This window comes from Pempheris klunzingeri, chromosome 1, assembly GCF_042242105.1.
Source record: "Pempheris klunzingeri isolate RE-2024b chromosome 1, fPemKlu1.hap1, whole genome shotgun sequence".
Classification (NCBI taxonomy): domain Eukaryota; kingdom Metazoa; phylum Chordata; class Actinopteri; order Acropomatiformes; family Pempheridae; genus Pempheris; species Pempheris klunzingeri.
In genome coordinates, this window is record NC_092012.1 from 8,756,974 (window position 1) to 8,783,047 (window position 26,074).

The window sequence follows — 26,074 nt, forward strand, 5'->3', positions numbered from 1 at the left end:
TATTTTGTAGTTCTTTTGACCACAATACCTCCAAGTGAACTCACAACATTTGAGAAAAGACGGGTTTCTTCCTCTCGTTGGCAGCTATGATGATAATTTTTTCTTATGACTCATTTCTTAGACAAAGTGAAGCAAAACAATGATTTGCTAAGCAGTTACTTTAAGAATAATGCCTTGACTTTGCTAAAAAAAACCATTTTGTTTTCTATTTTTTAAGAGCAAACAGCCATCATGATAGAAAATGCTTGGATGGATCGGATCTGGAAAATGAGCAACAAATGGTGCATTAAGCTACTACTTTCCCATCCATTTGACCCACATGCACGCCGGTCATAAATTTCCCAACCCTCATTTTGAAATGAGCAGGAAAATCAGTGATTTGTCATTTCTGGTTCATTAGATGCCCTCTGGTCTATTCTGCTCTCCAGTCCAGGAAAATATATTACTGGTGGCTTGGTGTGACTCCAGCTGAATTACTTTGGCAGCCAGTTGAGAAGAAGTCCAGTTTTATGTGTCTGTCTCCGAACATTGAACAGGCAGACCACCCACCCATTGAGCCTCCACACATGTAATCAAGTTAGTTAAGTAGTTAGTGTTTATTTAGATGTAACCGGATATTTAGAGAACGAGGGCGTCCATGACATTAACCATACACTTCATTTATCTCTATTACCCTTTGTTCTTTTTCTCTTTAGCTGATTACAGCTTCTTGAATCAGATGGTGCGGACGTGAGAGAGAGATAAAGCACATGAAACATATAATTCATAATAAGGTTTGGTTAAAGAATTGCTAAGGAAAACATATTCTTTTTTTGCGATCTAATCTCCAAAAAGTCTTTAGTAGTTTCTGAGGGGGGATGAGGGGTAATGCTATCCTCCTTGTTGGCAAAATGACCAAAAGACATTCCCCATATTAGGTGGTGTTTTAGACGCATCCACCTTGTGAATCATGTAGTAGTAAGCAGTCAACCACACATGTAGTTCTGGTCAGGTAGGAATTTCCATCATTATTTTTGGTCAGCACAATATATACCATCAACCAAAATTTCTCTCTCAGCCAACTTCTGTGCTTATAAGGCCCTGTTATCAAATGCAGTACTCTGAAAGGGACAGTTCAGCACTTCCCTGCCATCTTGCTTAGATGAGAAGATCAATTCAACTCTCATGGCTGAACTGTAAAAATGAAGTGAGAGCCAGCAGCTGGCTGGCTTAGCATAAAGACTCAAAACATTGGGAAGCAGTTAGCCTTGCTCTGTCCAAAGGTCAAAATATGTCCTGACCAGCACCTGGTAAACCCACCAATTAGCACATCATATGTTGTATAGGTCTTCTGGCTGTAGCTTCACATTTACAGTAATGACAGATATACGATTGGTTTCATACTTTTCATCTAACTTTTGATAAAGAAAACAAATACCTACATATCAAATTATTCCTTTAACCCTAATGTAAGTCGAATTACAGTTCACCACAGTAGTATTACATCGAAATTGGGGACTCACAAGAGACAAATAAAAAAAACTGGTCAAAATTGATATAATACGTGCTGACCTTTGGGTTCGGGTACTACAATTCCCATAATGCAACCAACAGCATATTTTCTTTATACCCACATTGCCTGATATTAACCCACATTCAAACTCCATGCCCCAAGTGTGTGACAAAGCCTCAAAGCCCATGCAAAAATAACCAATGAGATCATTTGGGGTCATTTTCTCAGACTCAACAAAGTTCCTCCAGAACCACAGATGACATTATACAGCTGTTATCATAGGCTGAGTCGTACTCAGTACAATTACCTATAATTGAAAAAAATATATTGTTAAAAAAATAAAAGATCAGTGCAATATTTCTGTTGAGATGGGCAAAAATCAAAACAAATGTGTCTATAAGGTGTCGTTAACTGTCAGTAACACTGGGAGGTCATGTTTGATCCCCACTGCAGGATTTGTGACCTTTCAAAATGTCCTTGAGGAATACAGAGAATTACTGGCTCACTCACTATAACTGCCTGAAGGTGGTAACATTTAAACGAACAGCTACTAAATGGGAAAAAGGAGGAAATTATAAAACTGGATTTGGCAGTGTGACAGATGTGCAGTGGTATTTTACCAACAATTAAGTTTCATTAAACCAATTTTCATGCAAATAAACATGATACACTTTTTGTACGTTTGTAGCCTCGTCCTTTTTTCTGGTTCTGTGTAAGGTCTCCATCTGCTCTTTGTTCTCCACTGTGCGTTTAATTAAGAGGAAAGCATGGACCTCTGGTGGTGAAGATAAATACTTCACCGAGAGCGATGCTATCAAGCTTACAACTGTAAGTGATAAAAACCAGTAGGACTAATTAGACACAAGATGCCCACATCAAGCTTTATCAAAAGTATTCCACTGTGTTACAATGTGCCATAACTGCTCTTTAAATGGAACAGAGAAGCCACTTCAGATGGGGCCTATTTACACAGGCCTGGTGACCACAGATAGCAATCTGAATCAAAGAATGGCTGGACGTGTCCACACAAAGGGTTGTTTGTCCAAAATAACCACAGGGTTTCTTGGAAAAAAAACAAATAAAGTGTCCACTGTATAGTGTTTGAAAAGGCTGTAAATAGATGAAATATCAAAAGCCTCCATGGTTTCCTCTGAAATGAATCCTTAGGTCACCAGTCCAGTCTTTTAAGTCCTACAAACAGTTTGCCCTTGGCTCTGATATAAAGAGAAAATTCACGTTCATCCATCTCTGCTTTGCTCGCTGGAGACATCCTCTGTTTAGACGTTTCCAGAAGAGAATCAGAGGCCATTTACAAATGACACAAAAGGACAAACAAACACCATGTCAACAGTACACTCCTCCACCTCTCCCTCACAAACACACACTTCTTGTGCACACACAGCAAGCGACGATGATTCGCAAATTACAGTTGCTTGTCAGGTGCATTTCACAAATGTTGAGAAACTTCAATCGTCAACCTTCTAGAAATGTTAATAAATGTTTTATATCCTATGCTCAAATCAGAGAGAGAGTTTATTGTACTTTATATAATGCTGGGTAGGCTAGCTTGTGAGTTTCCCACGAGGATCAGTAAAGTACATATTAAATATATGTTCATATGTTCATTTAAGATGGAGCAGTGCATTGTCACTTCAGTCTGATGAGGAGCAGTGGTCCTTGAAACGTCACTTGGATGTAATAAATAAATGGATACTGCAGCCCTAGAAGCTGGTAGCTCATCTTTATGCTAGCAGCATCTGTCTTGCTCTATAAATCTGAATAAACACACTGGCTCCACCATCCCAGGTGCAAATAGCATTGTTGTCTTCTGAAACCCACGTTCAATTAGCACCTGCCATAAACTGTCTTAACTCTTCACCTGTCTATAATTTATTACCAAATGAGTGTCCATAATTAGCTCATGTGGGGATTCTTGAATCCTTAATTTTGAATTCCTGAATCGTTGGGTCTCTTAATTAAACAGTTTGGTCTTGACCTGCTCTTTATGGAAAACATCTTGAGATAACATTGTTATGAATTGGCGCTATATAAATAAAGATTGATTGATTGAATTAATGAATCTTTTTTATACTCAACTTAAATAAGTTGAATTATGAACATAAGACTAAAAAACAAGCATTTGAAGACCAAATCGAGTGACTGAAGTGACTAAAATGAGACTAATAAATGTTCAGGTTAAATGACTTAAACATCAGAAAAACACAATTCACATTGTTGTTCAGTTCAAGTCAGCTTGCTGTTTTTCCATGGTATCTTTTGATTCCTCACAGTGATTTCTGATTAAGGAATCTACTTCTGTATGGCAAAATTTAGCAAACTCCATAAACTTAACAAAGACAAAGTTATTTGACAGAATTCAACCATTACATCTCACATACGAGCCTCTGACTGTACTTCACTTACCGAGTTTTGCAACATAGAACAAGCAATAGTAGATGTTTTATTCATGTTGATAGTGAGGCTACGGCAATAAACTTTAATTCTTCTCAGCAAAATACATTATAAACAAGTTTATTGGGACAGTTTAGAAAAGAGTGAACTGGTGAAGCATTTAGAGGGTATGTGAATAAGCCAAAGGGCACAATTAGAGCGAAACCAGTTGTTTACATGATGGTTTTGTTTGTATCAGAGGTCAGGAAGTCCTTGTGAATATCATTTCTCTCAGGAGTTGGAGTTGACAGATAAACTCTTCTCTCCATGGAGTGAATTTGGGGTTTTTTTGATCACATGTTGGCATTTTGTCATGTGAACAAATAACAGAAGCGTGAGTGTAATGACAGCTCTCACACACAAGATGTCAGTAGTGTTTTGAACATGACGAGAAACTGAGCTTACAGTACACAGACATATTAAAGATCAGGAAGAAAATTCAAATATAAGGGATTTGGTATCAAAAATAGTTCAATAAAGCGATGTAAAGCTGAAGAAAGTGAGCACTGCTGCGCATCCTCTGAATCTTCCTTGCACTGATCCCTTCGGTGATCATCAACGCTTCGGATGATTACATGATATTCCTCGGAGGTGTCCTCATTAGGTCGAGTATCTGATAGGCCTGCTCTTGGCAATGCTCCTGTTCTTAAACTGCTGAGGCAGGCAGAGAGCAGGAAGTACAGTCATCCCACAGAAGGTGGCAAACATCCCATCCTGCACTGCACAGGGCGCAGTGATGGGGCAAAATTAACTCTGCAATCTTAAAGCACCTGCACTGTGCTGGCAAAATGACACATTTTTACAGTATCTACATTATACTTAATATCTGAATATAATCCAGAGACCAGGATTATGTTTATATGTTTATGTTTATGTTATGATTATGTTTAACATTATGAAAATGTTCCTCCAGTGTTGTTACTGTGCAATATGTGTGCTGCTTGATAAATGCTGGATATATTGTGCATTGTTTCCTCGTCTGAAGAGAGACAGAAGAAAGCAGAAGCTGACTGGGTGCACATTAAAGGGAGAAAAGCCCTGGAGCAGTCGAACGCTGCAAAATGTACAGATATGCTCTGGGCCAACAAACAAGGTCAACTAAACAGACTTTACTCAGGCAATGCTCACTCAACATAAACAGAATAAGACTGAACAGAATAAAGTGACCTAACAAGGCCACAAATAACAAACTGAGCACAAAGGGGAACCTATCTAAGAATAACAATAAGACTGGAATAATAGGCTACCAATCTTTATTTGTATAGCACCTTTCTTAACAAGGTTACAAGTGTTTGTACAAGAAAATCTGATAAAATACAGATAGCAGGAAGATAAGAACATAAGTGTACCAAGCTGCTGCCTAAATGATTAGCTTATGTGGCTGTTAAACTAAAACAGAGCAGGACAATCAGTCTATCCATACAAATGTTTTAGAAATAAACAAATAACTAGAAGTCCTAATCCCCCCCATGATGTAGATGTATCTTTTGCTAAAATCTGGCAACATGTGCGTACAGCAGCAGCAACTTCAGCAAACTGTGTGTGCTAAAACAAAAATGTATGTACTGCCAAAACAAATTACGTGTATGGCATATGAAACAAAAGCTATGTGTCAGCATTTATCTGTTTGCTGATGAATGGATAAGGTGAATGTAAAGTGCATTAGTCAAATAAACTATCACGTGCAACCTGCTTAGAAAACAGCTGTGTGCCATTATAGGCATCAACAACTGCAGAGCAACACAAACACTCCAAACGTATCCAAAACTATATTTATGACTATATATTCTTGTAGCCTTAACTATAGGAAGCCTGACTGAATGACTCTTGAATTAGACAATTGGCTGTTTTTAAGTATTTTGCATGTGTTTTGAAGCATTTTCTATGTGTTAAATAAAACTAAATGAAATGTTACTGGTATTAACAGGGTCCTAATAATCTAAATCCTGCTTTGATAAAATGGAGCTAAAGGTAAAAGGAGCAACTGTGATTTTCAAACGGTGACAAGCCAACATGTCTGCTGTGGGAAAATGACTGTAAAGGACATCATGACTCGCGGTATAGCATGGCATCATCATATTGTATTTAACACTATATGTAAGATGAACTGTAGCAGATAGAAGACGAACACAGTGGCACACAGCCAGCCAGGATTTAGAACTAAATCTTTGCAGGGCAAAAGCTAAAAAAAAAAGTTCCTCCTACATGCTGTGTGGGGACGATAAACAGTGAGAACTAATGATAAACAGCATTCAATCATACGCTACGTTCACTCTGCTGCCAAAGAGAAAAGAAAGAGTTCATCTCAGTCAACTGATGTCATAATGACAACAAATGTGAGGTGTGAAGTGAAATGACTCCTCTGGGAGAAGATTTGTCCAATCACTGACCAGGATGCATTTTAATCTCAGATTAACAGTGATTTGCCACATCATCCACATCATATGTCTGGATGCTACTTATTCCAAACTGGTCGTGTCCCCACAATCTCTGTTGGGAACACCCACACACCCACACTCACCCTTTGAGATACAGAAAATCTGTTGTAGATCATAAGCTTTTTTTCATCATAACATCTGGTTTGACCTCATATCTTTTCTAACACGAGATTTTATAGAAACTCTATCTGTTGTTATAGTGGCTGCATTATCTTAAAACCTTTCATCTAACAAATTATTCCTCTGCAAAAGAACAAGGAAATATCACCACTTCATCTTGTCAGGACCCCCAATTAGGGAACTAAACAGGCCCACTGGAAACCTAAAACCTAATAACATCTGAATCATTCATAAGAGGAGCAAACCCGCATCTAATTAGCAATACCCTGAGCTTGTGAAAGCAAAGTGGTCATAAAAGTGGCCCCATATATCCTCCCCTTTGTGCGTGTGTCTAATTGTTTGCCGTTTTAATAGCGGTTGCTATTGACTGGGCAGAGAAGATCTACAACCGTGACGCAGGTTGTCGGTGACGCACAAAATGGGCGGATTTTCTGCTCAAACGCTGTGAAAAGTGTCCAACTCAGGGTTTCGTTTGCACACTTAGCGATGTTGTGGGTCAACGATTAGGCAAATGATGAAAACGTGAATAAATGGTGCTTACTTCCAGCGCAGGATTTGGTTGGAAATGTTCCCTTCACTGGTTCAATTCTACTCATTTCAAGAAAACTCTGAACTATTTGGCACAATGTGTGAAGTCATATAAAGGCTTTAATGTGTTGTTTCTCTTTTTGAACAACTAAATAACGATTCAGGACTCAACACCAGCTAAAATGTGTTGGTATTATGGACACTTCTTGCAGTGTGCATCCTTCCTCCTCCCTCTCCTCCTCCTCCTCCTCCTCCTCTGTGGAAACACAGGGGGCAGGTCCCTTCGTAGTGGGCTCTATTACAGCCTTGGCAGGTGATGCTGTATCTCACACGGGGCTTGTGGAGCCTCCCCTGCTTATCTGGTTATAATTATAGAGAGGTGACCTGGTTTCAGCACCGCGGCTCGTCAACAGCTCCGGTGCACAGCGGAGATTTGTCCGGCCCCTCCCCGCTCAGAGCGTCTCACAGAGCGGGCACCCAGGGCGCAGCATCCGCGCCACTTTCAGCACCAGCGGCCGGCCGGAGCGGAGCTGTCCACACGTTCAGCACTCTTCTTCCAGGGGGGAGGGAACCAGACCGCAGGCACCGAGAGCCAGGATACACCTTGCTCCCGGACACTCGGCGTATTTCAGGATGGCGTCCAAAAGCCTGGCTCTTCTTGTCCTTTTCCAGCTCCTTGTCCTGAATGTAGTGATCCAGACATCTGCCTTCCCCACAACTACAGCATCAACGGATGGTGAGTTGTCCATCTCCTCCGACCGTGTGATCAGCATGTATTGTCGTATACTCGTTGTGCAAAACATTCTTGCAAGAACACTGCATAGATTGTGCAGAAATCTATTTCTAAAGGAAGCAGTGATTGTAAGGGAGAATCAAAGAATATACTACAAAGTGCAATGGGGTCATGAAACTCTGTACGGACCTCACACATGGTAGCCTGTCTGATATTTTAAAACAGGAAACCACAAGGTTGTGTTAAACTCATCACTGATGATCTAACTGTGGAAAGTATTCAAACATATAAGCATATATGCACCATCCGTGCTAAATTTGACATCTTGTACAGCCCTTATATGAGCAGTTATAAGGGGATATTAGTGGAATAAAAACCTGTTGACAAAACAATATACAGCATAAAAGCAGAGTCTTCAAAGTTCAGCTCCAGCTCAGCAGTAACTGGCGGGTTTTTTAACGACGCCAGGTCGCCTGTTATGGCCGCTTGTGGTCTATTTTCGCCGCAGTTTAATCTTTTGTTTGATAATCCGATTATGCTCTTCCTCTGCGGTGGTGAGTTGGAAGACCAGAAACGACCACATAAGCTAAGTCTGAAAGCTGAAAATGTATTAAAAATGATCAGAAAAATAAAGAAATTCAATGAATGAGGGTTTTTAAAAAAAAAAAAGTACACTTTTTAACAGGAGCACATCATCTTATCATAGATTTGTGGTGCAATTTATTGTTGGAACCTACAAAACTTAATCATAAAGTCTTCTATGTTTGATCCACCGGTTTAGGAATTATGCATTTTTTTTTCTGTTGTAGGTAAAACTGTGTACAACAGGCAGTTAACAGAAGAAAGACCACTACAAGAGCAGGTAAGCCTGTTTTTTTCCATTTCCCATTGATAGTTTTCCAATATCCGGCCAAATGGGCTTTATAACCTCTTGTCAAACAACCTAGTTATTAGCCCTGCAAGCATTATTAATTCGAGTTTACATCCTGAGGGGAAATTTTTGTTTAATCTTTGTCATTTCCTCAGATTGCAGAGGCGGACAGTGTGAAGGCTGCAGTACAGTCAGCCGGTAAGAGGAAACTTTATTGCCAATCAATTAAAGACTTTATTTCCGGCTGCCCAGTGGTTCATGTTGCAGCACTTCCAGTAAAACAAGCTTCATCTGTGCTGAGAAATAACTATTAGAGCCTCTGTAATGTGAGAAGAGTTCATTTTGGCCCCAGTCTGATAATTTTGTCTCTGCTGCCTTTCAGAGAGCAGCCGTCCCGCTGCCTCCAAGGGCACAGAGTCAGAGCAGGATCTTGATGACTTAACCGTGCTGAAGTCTCTGGCTGATGGCCAGAAATCAAAGGAGACCTCAGAGGTGTCACTTAAGAAGGAGGACCAGTACGTTCCAGATGAATCAGACTCGACCAAGAGCCGGCGTCTGGCTGAGGACTACGACTCCACCAAGAACGGGATGGACTACGGCAAGTACCAGGGTACGCACACCTGTCACCGTCCACCTTGATCCAACGGGCCGGGTTGAAGTCCTTTTTCCTGCGTGCCCTTTGCCCCCATCGTCACAGGGCAGGGCACGAGTCACGTGCTTCTGTCTGTCACTGTCAGGCCACCAGGCAGACATTTTAAGAAAGAGCAGGCAGTAGAGAGAACATGTGCGCATGATGGGGATAAGCAGAGACAGATAGAAGGAGTCGAAGACGGGACACGTGCATGCAAGAGGGAAAGATTATCCTCTGCCTCTCAGACACTGCAGTTGTCAAAGCTCATGTTAGGCTACTGTACCAGCTTCCTCTTCTATCTCTTCACAGGAGACTTTTTAATACATGGCTTGCATTTTTTTTGCATAGGCCTCATCTCTATCTCATAAGAGGAATGTCAAACATTTGTGACTTTCAATCTATTAGGAACAAATACAATACTTCAAAATCCAATTATTTACTGACAACTACATTGACTTTATTCTCAACAGACCTCATCGGGTCAGCACGCATTTCACTGTATATGCATGTAATTTGATATCCAGCCCAATCATCGGCATAAAGCACAGTCTCTGAGGTGTGGTGACTCAGACACAAAGCGCTGAGTGCTACACTTCATTGATTCAATGCGGTCGGCACGGCAATGACAAGCAGCTCGTCAGGTTACGCTACATCTAAATTTGGCAAGCGCAGCCCAGATTTCATTTCTGATTTCCTAGAGTGAGACAGAAATAGGCCCACCGTTTGAAGGTAAAGTCACATCACTGATGATTCAACCCGCCAGTACAGGAAAAAATATTCTGGCACTGCTTATTTTTATTGTGCGTGGACCTTGGGAAGCAGCAGGGACTGTTATGTAAAAGTCAAGCTGCAACAATCGCACATTTTCCACTCAGTAATACAGATATAGACATGTTGAATATGACAATTGATTACTGCCAAAATCTTTTACACGTATCGAGAGAGTGACTTCATTTCTAGGTGCAGGTTTTAACAGTTTATGCTACAACTGAAAGGCAGAGAAGAAGAAGAAAAGACGGACTGAGTAAAGCAGAGAGGACAGAGGAGGGAAAACAAGCATCATTAGATTTCCTACAAATTTTGCATCGTTTCTTCGTTAGAAATTTAAAAAAACATTCAAGGATATTATCAGTATGACCTAAGAATTAAAGCAGAGACAACTGCACACAGCTATTAATCATGGTTAGAGAGTTACAAATGACCACATATGTGTCGTCCCCCCCTCAGATGAAACAGAAAGCTTCCGTCAGGTTGACGGCACTCCGCTGACGGCAGAAGACATCGTCCAGAAGATCGCGAACAAGATCTACGAGGAGGACGACCGAGGGGTGTTCGACAGGATCGTCTCCAAACTGCTCAAACTGGGGCTGGTAGGTTGTGAGCTCGTACTCTCATATGCTGTTGGATTAGACACAGTGTGTAGTGTTACATTTTTGAAGAGATGTGTGAATTGTCATTTGTTCCCTGCTATCAGGTGTGAATTGCATTTTTTGACAGTCAATAAGTCATTTTCCGGGGCCCAAATTGCTCCCTGAGATGGATCTCTCCGTGACAGTGATCAATGTGTAAAACACGAGCTGTTTCTAGTTAGTACATGTTGCTCTGTTCTGGCTGCTGTTCACGCAGCATGTTTGTTCTTACACACAATAGTTCTCAGTCTGTCTCTTTCTCTTGGTCCTTCTGTAGATCACAGACAGTCAGGCAGATACTCTAGAGTACCAGGTGGCCGAGGCTCTCCAGGATCTCATCACCAAGAACGCCAAGAACAACGAGATTGAGGACACTGAGAGCGACGATCTAGAAACCAGGGGAGAGCAGGACGACCGCGGTTCAGACGCAAACACGGTAAAACCCACAAAGAAGTGGAGGTGATAGTAAGGATAACTTTGATATCATTAAAGATGACAGCAACAACAAATATTTGGGCATTTTTAGGACACATGGGAGCCACCCAGGCGCAGCTACAACGAAGACGAGGAGGACGAGGAAGATGATGGTGATGAGACTGAGGACGAGGTGGACAGGGACGCAGAAGAAGATGGGGGCGACAGAGGCGACAACACCTGGGACAAAGATACTGAGGAGGGCAACGAGGTGAGCCCTGAAGACGGACTCCAGGACCTGCAGTACTTCCCGAACTTCTACCGTCTGCTCAGGAGCCTCGACTCAGGTAAAAGTACAAACACACCCCACGGATGCATTGGCAATTTAGATCATCACTTCCCAGCATCCTTCATCCAAAGATAGAGGTTCGTCAAATCGAGAACGGGACCAGGGAGGTGTTGTTGTCATGGTGATATTGCTGTCAGGGATGAGTCAGTGCTCGTTTTGTCCACCATTGTTTTTTCCACATCCTCCGAGGAACACACACACAAACACAGCGCATACTAATTATTTATGATCCCATCATCATGACCCCTATAGTCAAACAGCATGTGGTAACATTAACACCATAGTAACCAATTAACATTAACAAAACGCTGATGCTGGATGCTGATTTTTGAATTTGTCGTCTGCTTTGCTGTCGCAGATCAAGACACTCAGGAGAGAGAGACATTAATCACCATCATGAAGACGCTGATTGACTTTGTGAAGATGATGGTGAAGTACGGTACCATCACGCCGGAGGAGGGAGTGTCCTATCTGGGTAAGACGTAGGACGATAAAAGCACTGTTTATCTGTAGTGCAGCACAATAAGTGCCAGAACGTGAGACATCGAGTAGTATAATAGGTACCACAGTCCTTGCAGATCTCTCTGCATTTGTGGCAAATGATGTGTACAAGAGAGCAATGATTGACAAAGTAATCTTGATTGAAGCCTGATTTATTGGCTTTTTTTGCACCTTTAAGTCTTGAAATGTGTGAAAGGTCAAAGAAAAAGTCTCATAAAAGTCAATGTTATGATTGGCTTTGATTCTTAGTGGTCCATGTTATTTTGTGTGATTTTGCATACATTTCCCACATTATATATTAATACATATATTAATAACATTGTGATACTGTCAATCATTGCATTAGCTGACCAGTGTACATGCATTTCTCTGTCTCTGTGTGCTATATAGTGCTTTTTCCTTGCGTTCTATGTGTGTTCAGCCGAGCTAATGTTCCCGAATGTGCTGTGGAGTGTGAAGCCTGCACAGACAGATTAGTGTCAGGGGCACCCTATATAACCAGGCTGGTTTTTATGGCTGGCCATCACATCAGCAGCCAGTGGAAAGGTCAGCCACCTGTAAGGGACAGCTGTCATCTCACTGTGTGAGCCTCAGGAAACCTCAGACCCAACATCTCTCTGTTCAGACAACATTTAGTCACAGCCTGAACAAAATAGAAGTAGAAATAAAAGCATGGGAAAGGATTTCGTTGTGCTTTAAAATCAGCTCAGCAGATGTGGTCTCATTTAGGGCCACGAGATCATTGTCAGTGTTGATCAATGTGTCCCTCATTTTCCACTCATTTGGAAATGCCTTTCACTAGTTTTCAGCACGCAAAGTAATTAAAACAGACACCTCACATATAAAAAGCTTAAATTAAGGACTGTTTTGAATGTTTGCTTGATAAATAACTTAAATGATTAATTGAAAACTACTGATCAATTAATTTCTTGACAACACCAGTTTTGATAGAAATCAGAAATATAATTTGGAGCTAGTTAAAGTAAGTTTACAATGTGTATGTCCCACTATAAGAGCTGCGATCCTATGTAGATCCTATGTTAGTCCTAGAAGGACTAATCAATACTCCCTCAGATGACCTCCAACAGCAGCTGGACTTTGTTGTCTCTTACAGTGGAGCAAATGACCACTGCTGACACGATACACCAGAACAAAACAGGCATGAAACATTACACAGGATGCGGGTTTCCTAGGCAACCAGTATGGCTTTATGTAGTATGCGTTGTGAGGAGATAAGAGGATGGAATTCCACCATCGCCTAGCAACATGTTAATGACCTCTTCCCCACTTCCACCTCCCAACATGCTGTGATGCTCGGATGAGTCACCCAGGTAGAAAACTGAATACACACAGCTGTCGATCAGTGCAAATCTGCCTGAGGGTGAAATGGGCCTCAAGATGGTCAGAGAAAGAGAGAGGAAGAGGAAGAGAGCGGGGGATGAAGAGAGGTTGCGTGTGTGTGTGTGTGTGTGTGTGTGTGTGTCTGTTTGTGTGTGGGCAGAGGGAGAGGATGACATAATGGGCCCTCCACTGTGCCACAGGTGGGAGGGGGACGGCTTGAATACATAGAGAGCAAGAAACGAAAGTGAGACTCTTGGATAATAAGAAATGAAAAGAGGCTGGAGAGAGCAGTGTAAGACAACTATAGCTCCTCCTGTGAGGCACCAATAAGTGAAGTATATAAGTAAAACACAGTTGTAATGATAAATAAAATATGTCCTCATAGGAGAAATTTCTCACAAATACTGGACGTTAATAAACGTGTGTCCTTATAGCTGTGTACAACCACATTATAGTGTGTTACAAATGTATTAAGTGTTTGAATAGTGCCTCTAAATGCTAAACACGGGGAACTTAAAGTAAAGTGTCAGCAGAACTTGATATAGAGGATGAAATTTCAGCTGATCTCTCCAGAACATCTGCTTCCCCTGTTTTATAGTATAATATTTACCACTTTGTTAATCCAGAGAGGATCAGTTGTCACTACAGTCTCTTTGAACCATATGATGTGTTCGTGTGGGCCCTGGCTGATGCGGTGTCTTTTATATTCTCTAATCTTGTTGTGGAAGTGTAATCCAGCAGAATATTTGTGGCAACACCCCCTGTGGACATATTAATGAACACCCAAAATAAATATGGTTGTTTTTGTTAAACGTTGGCTTTAGATTTTGAAGTGTGGACAAATGATCCCTTTAGAGGCTGTTCTTACACGGTATCATTTTTTTCTCTAATATTCGGTCTACAGCATAAATAAATTATTGAAATTAACCGTGTACTCATCATGATCGTCATACTCTTGAATCTCCTTTTCAGTAATTAGATGAAACCCATTTCTAATGATAATCAACCTCTAAGTCACACAGGAACGGCGTGGGACTTTCAAACGGTTAAGAGGTTTTCATTCACCGTCTGTGGAGTGAACTGACAACATAATGCTGATCAAATCAAAAAGTAAATGTTTGGTCTGTTTCACCCACCTGCAGAGAACCTGGATGCTATGATAGCCATGCAGACCAAGAACAAGCTGGGCAAGTCTCTGGTGCCTCCTGACTTCACTGGACCCAACGGTAATCAGCCAAATAAATTATCTCCAAACATGTCAAAGATCAATAAAATCACATCATTTTGTTAACGAGGCAGACAAAGTATTTTAAAACTTTTTAAGTTATATAAACTAACCTAGAAAGATGTCGCACAAAACAGGACAAAAATATGTGATTTCTAAGCAGTTATAGATTTTGGGGGGGTTACATTTATCTTCAAAGGCATAATTTGGCATTTACCTTAGCATAATGACTGAAAACAGGCAGAAACAGGTAGCATGGTTTTGTTAGAAGAAGATAAAACCCGCTTAACAACAGGCTGACCAAAAACACATAATATCTTGTTTGTTTAGTCCCTTACAAATATCTTCATGTAAAGTATTCAGTTTCAGTATTTCACGTGGGATTATGTGCCAGACTATTTCTTGGGTGGGAGCAGCTGTCAGGCAGGAAGTCAGTGCTCCTGGCCAAGTAATAGTCCAGTATAACATATTAAGAAAGCAAATAAGTGTAATTCCCTAATTGTTAAACTGCTACCAAGCAACAGTAACAATTCTTAATGTTCCATGTACTCTTTCTTTGCTGTAGGAAAAAACTTGGATGAGGATGACAACACCAAGGCGGAGGCCGCCAAGATGCAGAAAGAGTACGAGAACCTGAAAGATTCAACCAAGGAGGAGCAGCCGTCAGCTGAGACCAGTCAGTCCACTAAACCATCCCGATGACTAGAGGACACATAGCTTTTTGTTTAGTGATTTGATAATTTGCCAAAAACAATAATTTTATACAATTTTAACGTTTTGGACCTTTGAAAAATGAAAAAGCTGTGTGCCTTGTAAATTGCATGACTGATTGTTTTGTTTTATGTCAAATTTTTCAAATAAATGCAGAATTCTCCAAATACAGTAAATTCCCACCACATCACTTCAATGACGCAGAACGTCTCCATTGCTCCTCCTCAGTGGCAGGTCTTCAAAGTTAGTTTGAGCATAATGGCCAAGACCATTTCAGAACTTTTGTTTTCTGTCAACAGAGCTGACAGGAAATAAACAACACCATGTAGTCGTGGCCAATCAGAGTTAAGTCCCTGCTTGTCCCTGAAGTAGGCCAGTCCAATAACACTCACGGGAACGACTGTCACAGCTGCCATTTTTCTCTGTCCCCGCACACCGTGCTGTCCAAGCTCATCAGTCTAATCCACACAGACACGCACAAAAAAAAGAAAAACAAAATGAAACGTGGAGCAGGATTACAACGACAACATTTTCATCAGGAAATTAAATAAATCCTGAGTAACGTCAACTAAACTCTGTGTTATGTGTGTCAGGCAGCAGTGAGTAACATTATATCATTTTTATGGAAAAATTAGGGGCATGCATAATCCAACATTAATCTGTGGTTAAACAATAATCCGATCTTTATTGGTGGTTAATATCAATTTAAAGCTGTGGATACCACATACATACTGTAGCTGCCATCCCTCCACACTCAGTGGGTCTTTTTTTTTTTTTATCCAGAAAAAATGGGTCTCATTGTGCTCCTAGTTTGATATGAAAGTACAATCCTAGCAGACGGCGTGTTCCCATTGCTACTGAAGTTTAAAAGATAAAACACAAGTCTTGCTTTAGGAAAATGATGTGGTGTAAATGATTTATAAGTATAGAAAGCACTGTCTTACTCTTCGGTGGGAAGGAGTGCTAATGTACTACAGAAGTAGTCAAGGGAAATTCGATCATTTCATATGCTCTAATGCATTAAAGAGGATAGTTTTCATGTCCCTTCTTCTCCGTTTTCTCCTTCTCATACCAGATCAGCCTGGAAAGTCGGAGACTTATCTGGAGGCCATCAGGAAGAACATTGAGTGGCTGAAGAAACACAACAAAGAAGAAGGCAAAGATGGTGAGACACGCTCCCTTACGTGAAGATTGATGAGAGAAAACAGCTACAAAGCAAAGGCTTTTGTACTCGTTGAAAGCCCCCTGTTTCTACGCTACCATTTCCTTTTTAATCTAGTCAGTCTAAACTGCTCTCGCTCCTCCAATCAGTGCTGAGTTTCAAGAGCCAGAACAAGAAAACATCCTCATTTGCAAACCCTCGTCTCCTCACTAAACTGTAGAGGGTCAAAGACAGGTCTGAGGCGACACACTGAAGAACAGCAAATTTGAAGCATCTTTTGTTGGCCCTAATTTGCAATTAAAATGAGTGTGGGATAGATGGTTCACTCCAGATCTCATGAATATGGATAATTCTTGATGAGTTTGTCCTAATTACTCGTGATACAGTGTTCTCGTTCAGAGACAAAGGTCTATTCATTTATTCCCTCCTACCTGTTCCTCAACATTTATGTGTGTTCTGGTGCATAATTAGCACTTCTATAACAAAAAAGCAATGAAAAGACCATCCCATCTTTGTTATCAATGTCTGCTCATGTCTCTAAAAGTACAGTGTTTGTGAGTGTTATACTGTAACTGTCAGCATAGCATGTGACCCAGAAAATGTAAAACTGGTCTAGTCTCGTACACAACAGTGCATTCGTTTAACAGGAGAAGCCTGCCGTTGCTGCTGTCCACAGTGTAAAATCAATGCTCACTGGTGCTTAATTAAGCAGCGGAGAGAAATGTTAATGAGTTCTCACTATCCAGGGCATCCGTCCACTGACGATCATCTCAGCAGGACATCTCAGACAATAATCAAAAGTTCAAGCTCAGTGAGATTTAGATTTACTGCTAACGTTTAGTGGCCTGATCTAAGCTGAGCTGATCAATAAGTGATTCAGCCAGCGGCGAGTCAGGAAAACAGCTAAAATAGAGGAATAAAAACAAAGTCTGACCTAGTTTCTTAGCACAGAAGAAAGGCAGATTAAAAAAAAGCTGACATTGAGCTCGTAGTGCCGCAGGGGCCGGAGTAGAGGGACTGAAGCAGCGGGGAAGTTTTGTTCGGTGCTCATCTCCGACCTGGCTCTATGTAAGACACTTCATTAGCATTCTAGTGCGTGGAGTGGTTGTCTGGGACAACAGGGGCCTCCCCGCCTGCCTGTCAGCGATCTGGGCAGAGGAGACAGACAGATAACGGTGTCAAAACAGATACGCTCAGACTGAACGCACACACACACTGACGCACACACACACACACACAATGTGCTCCTAAAATTTTCCCGTGGTGGGAAATGATGCAACATCAGGACCTACTTTACTAGGACACTTTGTACCACATTAAACTGCCTATTCACACTATATTTTCCTCTCTCTTCTGAGAAAATACAGCTGGTAGAGAACAAAAGCCTTTTCAACCAAAAAGATGTGTCATAGAAACAGAGTGGGCGACAGGCCATTTATTGTGTTTACTCTACCAGAAACACCCATTAGGACAATCTCAGCCGACTCTTTGTGTGTGTGTAAATGTGTGCATACGTGTGTGTGTGTGTGTGTGTGTATACACCTACACATTACACAGATTAGCCAGAGGAGCAGATGGACATACAGTGACATCCTGGTTTTGGCTGTTGGCTCCTCACAGCCAAGATTGAGACACTGCTGCTGTCTCTAATCACATTCTGTTAATCCCTCGCACACGTCCTGCTTGTCATCAGCAAAGCAAATGTGACTTAAAGCGACGCAATGCAATAAATTGCTCATGCTAGAAAAATCGTTGGGAAGGTGCAGAGGTTGTTGCGTGACTTCTCGGCTGACCTCTATCCTTCTGTTCCCCCTTTATTCAGAGTCAGTCAGAGCAGGGAGGAGTGGTGCGGCAGCTGTGTGCCTGCTCTCTGAAACTCATTTGTTACCATGATGGATAATGCAGTTTAGAGTTTGGTTGTGCTCATCTCTAAATATAGCCACATCCTGCTGCGGCCTTATGGTGCTTTGTTAAGTGACAATGACTTGTCAAGAGGAGGGTGAATACAAATGGCGTTCCAAAAAAGGGTAAGTGTGTTTTTTAAAGGTGTGAGGGAAGTGCAACTTGGCAATTCTGTGATCTTTGGCCTTCTTATCTCATCCATGTATCTTCTTAACCCGAGACAAACATGCTGACTCTGACCTTAATCCTGCTTGATAATGAAGTACCGTGCCAGATTATGGGTTGTTTGGGTGTGCTGTCTTGCGAAGACACCGCTTCAGGAGGTTTAATGTCTGATCTATCCTGCCAACCACCTTGAACCTCAGATTAAAAACCCATCATTTTCTGTGTCTATCTCCCCAGATTATGATCTGTCCAAGCTGAAGGACTTCATGGACCAGCAGGTCGACTCCTACATTGCGAAGGGCATCATCGCCAAGGATGAAGGCGACACCATCAAGAGGATCTACAGCAGCCTCTAACGCCGTCATCCACCCTCCCGCCCACCTCCGCCTAAAACACAGGACTTAGTCTGACACTAAGCTCTCCAACAAAACTCTGACTACTCGCAGTTATTTCCCATGGCATGGTAAAATATATACTGTGTATTCAAAACTACCTGCTTAGGGGAACTTCCCAGACATTCCCAAAATGTACTAAGAGAAGGAACTTAATAATAACATCAACAAAACAGTAAAAGGTCCTACAGCTACCTAACTGATCATACCTGCACGCCAAGATCACAGAGTAATAATCATTAGAATATTATTGAGAGAGAAATGGGAAAAAAAAAGTATTTAATGTAACCCACTCACATGTCCAACTAAAATGCTAGCATTTACACCAACCTGACTCCTGTGGGAAATGAATGTTCTGAGAGTTTGATGCTATAGTTTTGTCATCAACTTTCCATTTTTTGAAACAAAATACGCATATATCAAATTGTACTTATTCTGTGTAACCTGTCTTAGCCTATTATATTTCTTTTTCCCTGTGTACGTGTAAGATCTTTATGTATTCCTGCTTTTTATTTGACCAAAAATATATTTGTTGTGCATCATGTCAGTGCCCTCCGTACTCCTGCTCTGCTGTAATTCTCCTGGGGCCCACTAGGGGGCCGCGTCTGTCTCATCAAATCTCTCTGCATGTCTCTGTGAGGTCGACATTTCCATCTCTGTAGAGACAGAAGACAAGTATTTTTAAATGTATATATTTGTGATTTTTTCCTAAAGTTTAAAAGCAATTAAAACATTGCCTTTTCTTTATCTGTGTACTTAACTGTGATGATGGAAAAAAAAACTCACAAGAACCTGCACCGTCATGACAACACTTGAGGTCTTCGCGTCTGGTTTAAATACTTATTTATTCTCATATTCCCAAATAAAACCAACAGAAATTTAAAGCACAATTAAACAGCTGTAACAGACAGTTCTCCACACATATAAATAATGCATTCACACCTCAAAAATAGAGCAGTCCCTTCTGTTCCCAAAGAAAAGCTTCTATGAGGCAAATGGAACATGTTCAAAGGCTTGAGTCCATCCACCTCTTCCGGTTGGGGTGAGCTCATACGGGGTAAACACCGACGAGGAAGGCCTGAATATACTTTCCAATGATACTATTCTAGGAGGGGATTTGGAACATCAGAGGCGGTTAGCAAGTCCAACAAGCTAATCCTTCTCGAATTGCTTAGCACTGTGTGTGTGTGTGTGTGAGTGAGTGTGTGCGTAATGTGAATTTATGCAGCAGGTGGGTTCTGTACAGCAGCTTCAGAAGCGTTTGATGAGTGGACGGGCTCATGTGCCGGGATGCTATTTGTGTCAGATGCCACCCTGCACTGTTAAGTCTCCCAGTAAAACTGTACAAAACAATAACAATCATATACATCATCATAATTTGCATATCAATAAATAAAAAGGCAAACATGACTCTTCTGTTCAACGTGGTTTGGTAAAAGCAAAAAAGTAGAGAGAGGAAAACAAAACGCAATGAGGTCATGGTAGTATTTGCGTGTGTGAGCATGTGTGTGTGTGTGTGTCTGAGACGGCTTCAGGTAAACAGGCTGGTCCTTTATATCTCTTGGTATGACGTTGTAGGGGCTGAGTAGTCCTCTTCATTGCTCCTGCGAATGAGAAAAAATTACTTTTTTGGGAAATTTTCCACAATGGAAACACATTTTAATCAGGCTGCACACACACACACACACACACACACACACACACACAAATGCACACATACACACTTTCTTGAACTCCTCTCCTCTGTTTCTTGTCTAGATGAGTGTGCTTTGTGTGAATAATGGATGAGGCAAACCAAACAGCCGCATTGTTCTCCGTTACACAGCTGAAGGCTCGTCTGGAAGGAGAAGTGCCTCTCGGTGCAACACACCGACGTCCTGAGCTTAATCATAAAGTTTAACCTTCTCGTGGTAGCTGGCCAGTCTCTTAGAAAAGCTACTTCAGAAATGCACGGCGTCACAAATTCTTTCGTTGAGAAGAAATCGTGTTTTCTTTTTCGAGCTGTTGTACATGTGTCCAAACTACTCAGAAGGCTGAGAGAACAGTCTCGCTGCCAGGGATTACTATTAAGTAGAAGAATATGGAAGGATCAAAATCATTAGAGGATGAAAAGGAAGGCTTCACACCGTAACATTGCTTGAAAAATTGGAGGGATGAGAGAGAACATTAAAGGCAGGAGGCTAAAAGAATACTGCTATGGAGCTATTGATTTTCTTTCATTTTCTTCTAGACAAGAAAACATCCTGAGGGATGACGGGAGGGTCGATCTTTGAAACTAACAAGAACTTGCTATCAAACACTGAGTACTGTTTTTTCTAGTGGAGTGTGAACTTGTCTAACTCCCCTTTACTCTGCTTTTTCTATCACCTTTAAGCAAATAATGCATTCTGCCTTGTCTTTTAGTTAGTCTTTCTCTCAACAGGATATCTCGACCTATATCCACCAAACTATTTCTATATTCACTCGAAATTTGGTGGACAGCAGGGTCTTGGTCAAGGAACCATGTGCATTTGGAAGAAATAGATTTACACATTTAACAACTTAACATTTTAATTCTTAAATTTTCTCAACTTTAATGTACGTATCATCTTGTTCTGATTCCTGCAACAGTTATTAGGTGTCTTTATGTATCTTTTTATCTTTTATCTTTATTGTTATCCTTTATAATAATTTTGTAACTCCATAGTCAAACAAAAACATATAAGTTACAGAAAGGATGTCTTTGGACTTAAAAGCAAGTCACAAGGTTGAACAGTATTGTTTGAGTTTGTGGAATAATGTAGCCACATTTTCAGGCTAATAAAAAGAAAATGTAAATCCATAGAATAGTATCACAGTTACTGATATCAAACCAAGAGATATATATATAAAGATATATGGTCTTCTGAGGGAAATGTACCAATCAGTCTAGTATTCCCTGCAGGTTAGCTTAAGATGTTTGTGGTTTGTTTAATTTCAACCAGGCATGTCGTCTGTGTTTGCTCTGGGACTGTGTGGAAACAAACGGAGTGAGCCTCTGTTTGCCTAAACACACTACGGCTCCACGGATCAGCTTCTGATGTGGCTGGAGCCAGAGACGGGGCTTCAACTCGCAGGCTTTGCCTCGGCTGGTATGTAAACATTTAAACAGAAATTGAAATCTTTGTCTTCCTCATTTGCTCAAGGCTCGTGCCTTTGGCGAAACAAAACGCTGGTCTAGAGTTCCTTGCACAGCATGACAAAATTAATCGGAAATGTCATGCAGCCAGTGGACATAAAATTATCTTAATACACTGACAGGTAGCATCTACAGTGTTTAGTGGTAATTGAAACATGGACCAAGTAATGAATTATCATACAGTTTATCATATATACAAATAGTTTCCTTTAGACTTTTATCTTGCACTTCCATGTAAAAAAAATCTAGATCATAATATAACAAATGCCTGAAAGTAACAGGATGTAGGAAAACATGTGTGGTTGAATCATAGGGATATAATATAATATTAATGTGATGAGACCTTTGTTATTCTTTTGGGAGAAATCGGAGATTGTAAAGTTCCATACAATGGTTTCAGACCACCTGTGATAATAGAAATCAGATATAAGGGACAGCTGATGCCAGCACAGCTGTCAAAACGGTTAGATTAGGTTACCGTGTTGAGGCCAACAGGAAGGAAATGAACGTAACAGGGAAGGCCTGCGTCCATTCTGAAGACATAACGGTATGAGCAAAACACTTGATACTTGAATAGGCTGCTGCAGTGTGACTCAGTGCTCACTAACCTGATCGCACCAACAACACCTGTTTCTCTATGAATGGGTGTATGCCGGGCATTAATCACTACTTCACTACTGGGCAGACATGACAGCATTCTGTGTCCTTCAGGAAGACTTTCTCAGGCCTGATTCAGCGAGGCACATCTTTTAAATACCTGACCGCAGCATAGCACGCCATCTGACAAGAACAGCAGACTGGAAAAACCCTGATTCCTATCTTCGATCCTGTTGTGAGACCATTTTGGCCTCCCGGCATTTTCTCTCTGTTCCTGCTGATAGAGACTTCTTACAATCACTTACACCGCTCAGGGAAGAGAGCGTGGGCCCCATTTCCTACAACCATTTAGAGGGCAAAAATTACCTTCGGTCCCCTCGTGTGTCTATGAGCTGTAAACAGTAACAACACAGTGACAAAGCACCAAAGCTTTTCTCAAGTCAAACACCTACAGGCGCTAGACCTCTACACTTACCAACACTGTGCTTGCACAGTTTGTCAGGCAGAAAAAATGACTCAGCATTTATATTAATTTGTGACCAATACCAAACCAAGAACCAGAGGCACCATTTGCTGCCGGCAGGTATCTCTCATTAGTAAGTCAGCCATCACCCCCAGAACGGGCTGAAACAGTGCACACCAAACAACCTGCACACTCAGAAAAGAAGCACCGGTTCAGTTGGGTGTTGATTAACACCTCACCTTTCTTCCTCTTCTTTCAGCCTGCGCGCTGCCTGCTTTGACTGTTTAATTTGCAAGTCCAATCTGTGTAAGAAGTCTTTGGCTGACAGCTCCTCTGGCTGGGCCTCGGGAGGTTTGGAGTCCGCAGGGGGTGGGGAAGGGGGCGGCGAGGGTCCCTCAATATCCTGCGTCACAAAGCAGGGCGTGTCTGCCTCCTGGCATGCTGCTTCACCGTCCCCATCAGGAGACTCCAGAGACAGTCCATTAAATATGTAGCGCTTCTCCGACACCACGGGGATGTTGAGGCTGTTCTTTAGAAAAATGCAGTCATTGCTGAACAGCTTATTGGCTCGCTTGATTTGCTCCATCTGACATATCAGGGTGACAGAGAAAATGAAAAATGATAATGATGATGTTAAAATAGTATCATTTCTGTGACCTACAACCTTCCTTGTCTTGAGTCTTTGCACTTAAACTTAGACCTGAGGACAAACTTCATCTTATAACATCGTATATAAATATATGGTGTCACTGATACGAATATATGCAGCTGCTGTTATTTTTTTATTCTTTCAAGTAAATCAAAAAGTTTGATATTATATAAGCATTCTTAACTGGAGACAAATGGTCTTAAAGGATAACAACAGTATTTTTAAACCTGGGCCCTGTTTTTACATAGTTTGGGTTCCAAATGAATAGCAACTTTTGGAACTGGTCAAATAGATCACCTCAGCATGAACAAGCTACAATGGCAACCATGTAATCCTTTGGGGCAACCGAGCCAGTCTAACTACGTCCACTAAAAGTGATTGTTTTTGCCAAGATTCTATTGAGATTATCATAATTATTATCATTATGTGCATGAGAACATTATGGAAAAGATCCCTTCAAAATAGACATGTAAGATTTTGTTTAACCAGAAACAGCGGTTATATTGATCGGTTCAAAGCCACCAGACTCCCTTGACAAAAACATTAATTTTGCAGAACACATGAGTTTGCAGGTCTACCACTGCCTCTTGCAGTTAGTTTATTTGTGTTAGAGTTAGTTTAGGCTAGCAACTCCCATGCTCTGCAGGGTAAAATTACCGTTTTTGTCAATGGAGTCTGGCTGCTTTAAACTGATTGATGGGCAAGGTTGTCCCAAAGGATTACGATACAGCCATTGTAGCCTGTTCTCAGCTGCTGGCGTTTGTACCTCCCAATCATTTCGAACCCAAGTAAAGAAAAACACAGCCCAGGTTTAGAAATGCTGGACTCATCCTTTAACAGCATTCAAAGCATGAAACTCACAGAATCCACACTTTGAAATTGGCATTAGAGATTAGTTTTGTCTCAAGATATTTTAGCGTGCTCAATTGAATTAATGGGGAAAGCTATACAATTCTGCCCTTAAATGGAGATCTAGCTTCATATCAAACATAAACTGTATTTATATTTTTTTTAAATGTGTAAAGACACTACATTTTCATTAGATGTTGTTTTGACTGCGTTTAGTGGCTGTCCTGAGGGGGAAATCTCCATCATATCAGCAGTGGATGACTCATGGTAGGCAAATATGCAACAATACTTTACAAAGTACAATAAAGTAGAATGTAGAATATTTTAGAAAACAAAACTGATCCATAGAAAGTACCTGTAGGATTGGGTGGATTAATTTGTTAGGGGTCCCTGAAGATTTTTGTTGCTGGACCCCTAAGAATGAGGTAATAAAGCAGGACCTGTTTTAGTAGATATTGGGGAAAACCAATGTGCATTAAATCAAATTTAACCAACCACTAAGACACAGTGAACCTTGAGTTTTGGGGGGTTAACTTAGGCCCTGTGGCGGTTATCACATGCAAACCTGCAAACCCTCTCACTTTCAATCAGCTGTCAGATGTTGTGTTCAGGGGCCTGACTAAAAGAAACACTGTCTGCCCTCCTATTGCACTTTCAGACCTGTCATCACCCTTCAGCTCATAGGCGGTGGCACATGTTGTGAATATGAGAGAAAATCAGGAAGTATGCCCCTATAGGGGGAAGTGAAATACAGAAATAGTAACATGCAGCAGCATCTCTAAAGAGCCCTGGATGTTGGAACAGCAATACAACACTGCATGATCAAAGGGCTTTCATGTGATATCTATTCCTAAGTTTATTTTGCTCCATGCATTGACTTTAAAGGGGTCAGATCCTGACAGATGAATGAATTCAGAGGTAAATATGATGATAGAGAGAGCATGTGTGATGTTGTGATTGGCTCCTCTCATCTGTCAGTGGTCAACTGCATTAACACTGATTTCATTCTCCATCAGATCCTCTCGTCAAGGTGAACATATAAGCACAGACTAGCACCGCAGTGGCTGTGTGGGAACCTTACCGTAACACCGTATTTAAGAGCAATCCCTTGCAGGGTATCGCTGTCTGTAACCCGATGCTCTATGTATTTCTCCCCCAGAGAGGCCGTGACACTGGCTGTGCTCCCGTACGAGCGGATCTTGGTCCGGGCCAGGCTCTGGGACAGTTCGCTCTCTGATTCGGAACCGGACCTGGACCGAGGGAAGATAGGCTGACCAAATCGTCCTCCTCCTCCTCCATCCCGCATCGGCAGGACGGGTGAAAACTCCGCCATCTTCTCTTGAATAAATAAACAGCGCGGTAGCCTCTGTTTGTTTTACCGGTCCGCTCCACTCGCCGCTACGAGGTAAATCGCTAATTCATGCGGCGGGGAGATTCCCATCCCCGGTCTTATACAGCAGGTCGACCCGGGGGATAAGCGACATGTTTCGGGGACCACCACTTTACGGCTCGCTGTGGTCATAG

The 26,074-nt window shown here is 41.4% G+C and overlaps 2 protein-coding genes across 3 annotated transcripts; one reads left to right on the plus strand and one right to left on the minus strand.

The window, feature by feature from the left end:
• The first annotated feature begins 7,636 nt into the window (after positions 1 to 7,636).
• Positions 7,637 to 19,538, plus strand: scg3 (secretogranin III). Of its 2 annotated transcripts, none has more exons than XM_070830295.1 (12): positions 7,637 to 7,765; positions 8,572 to 8,624; positions 8,789 to 8,831; positions 9,016 to 9,243; positions 10,492 to 10,634; positions 10,951 to 11,109; positions 11,200 to 11,434; positions 11,795 to 11,911; positions 14,421 to 14,504; positions 15,069 to 15,179; positions 16,290 to 16,379; positions 18,681 to 19,538. In XM_070830295.1, the coding sequence occupies exons 1-12, from the start codon at positions 7,663 to 7,665 to the stop codon at positions 18,797 to 18,799; spliced, it is 1,485 nt and encodes a 494-aa protein (XP_070686396.1). In that variant the 5' UTR covers positions 7,637 to 7,662; the 3' UTR covers positions 18,800 to 19,538. The 2 variants fall into 2 exon arrangements, with proteins under 2 accessions (XP_070686396.1, XP_070686404.1); XM_070830303.1 differs by having other exon boundaries at positions 9,016 to 9,231.
• Positions 19,539 to 19,669: 131 nt separating this feature from the next.
• On the minus strand, positions 19,670 to 26,074 carry lysmd2 (LysM, putative peptidoglycan-binding, domain containing 2). Its single transcript, XM_070830904.1, has 3 exons — positions 25,632 to 26,074; positions 23,292 to 23,638; positions 19,670 to 20,439 (listed from the first exon to the last, which is right to left on the minus strand). Exons 1-3 carry the CDS (start codon positions 25,881 to 25,883, stop codon positions 20,388 to 20,390), a joined length of 651 nt encoding a protein of 216 aa, XP_070687005.1. The 5' UTR covers positions 25,884 to 26,074; the 3' UTR covers positions 19,670 to 20,387.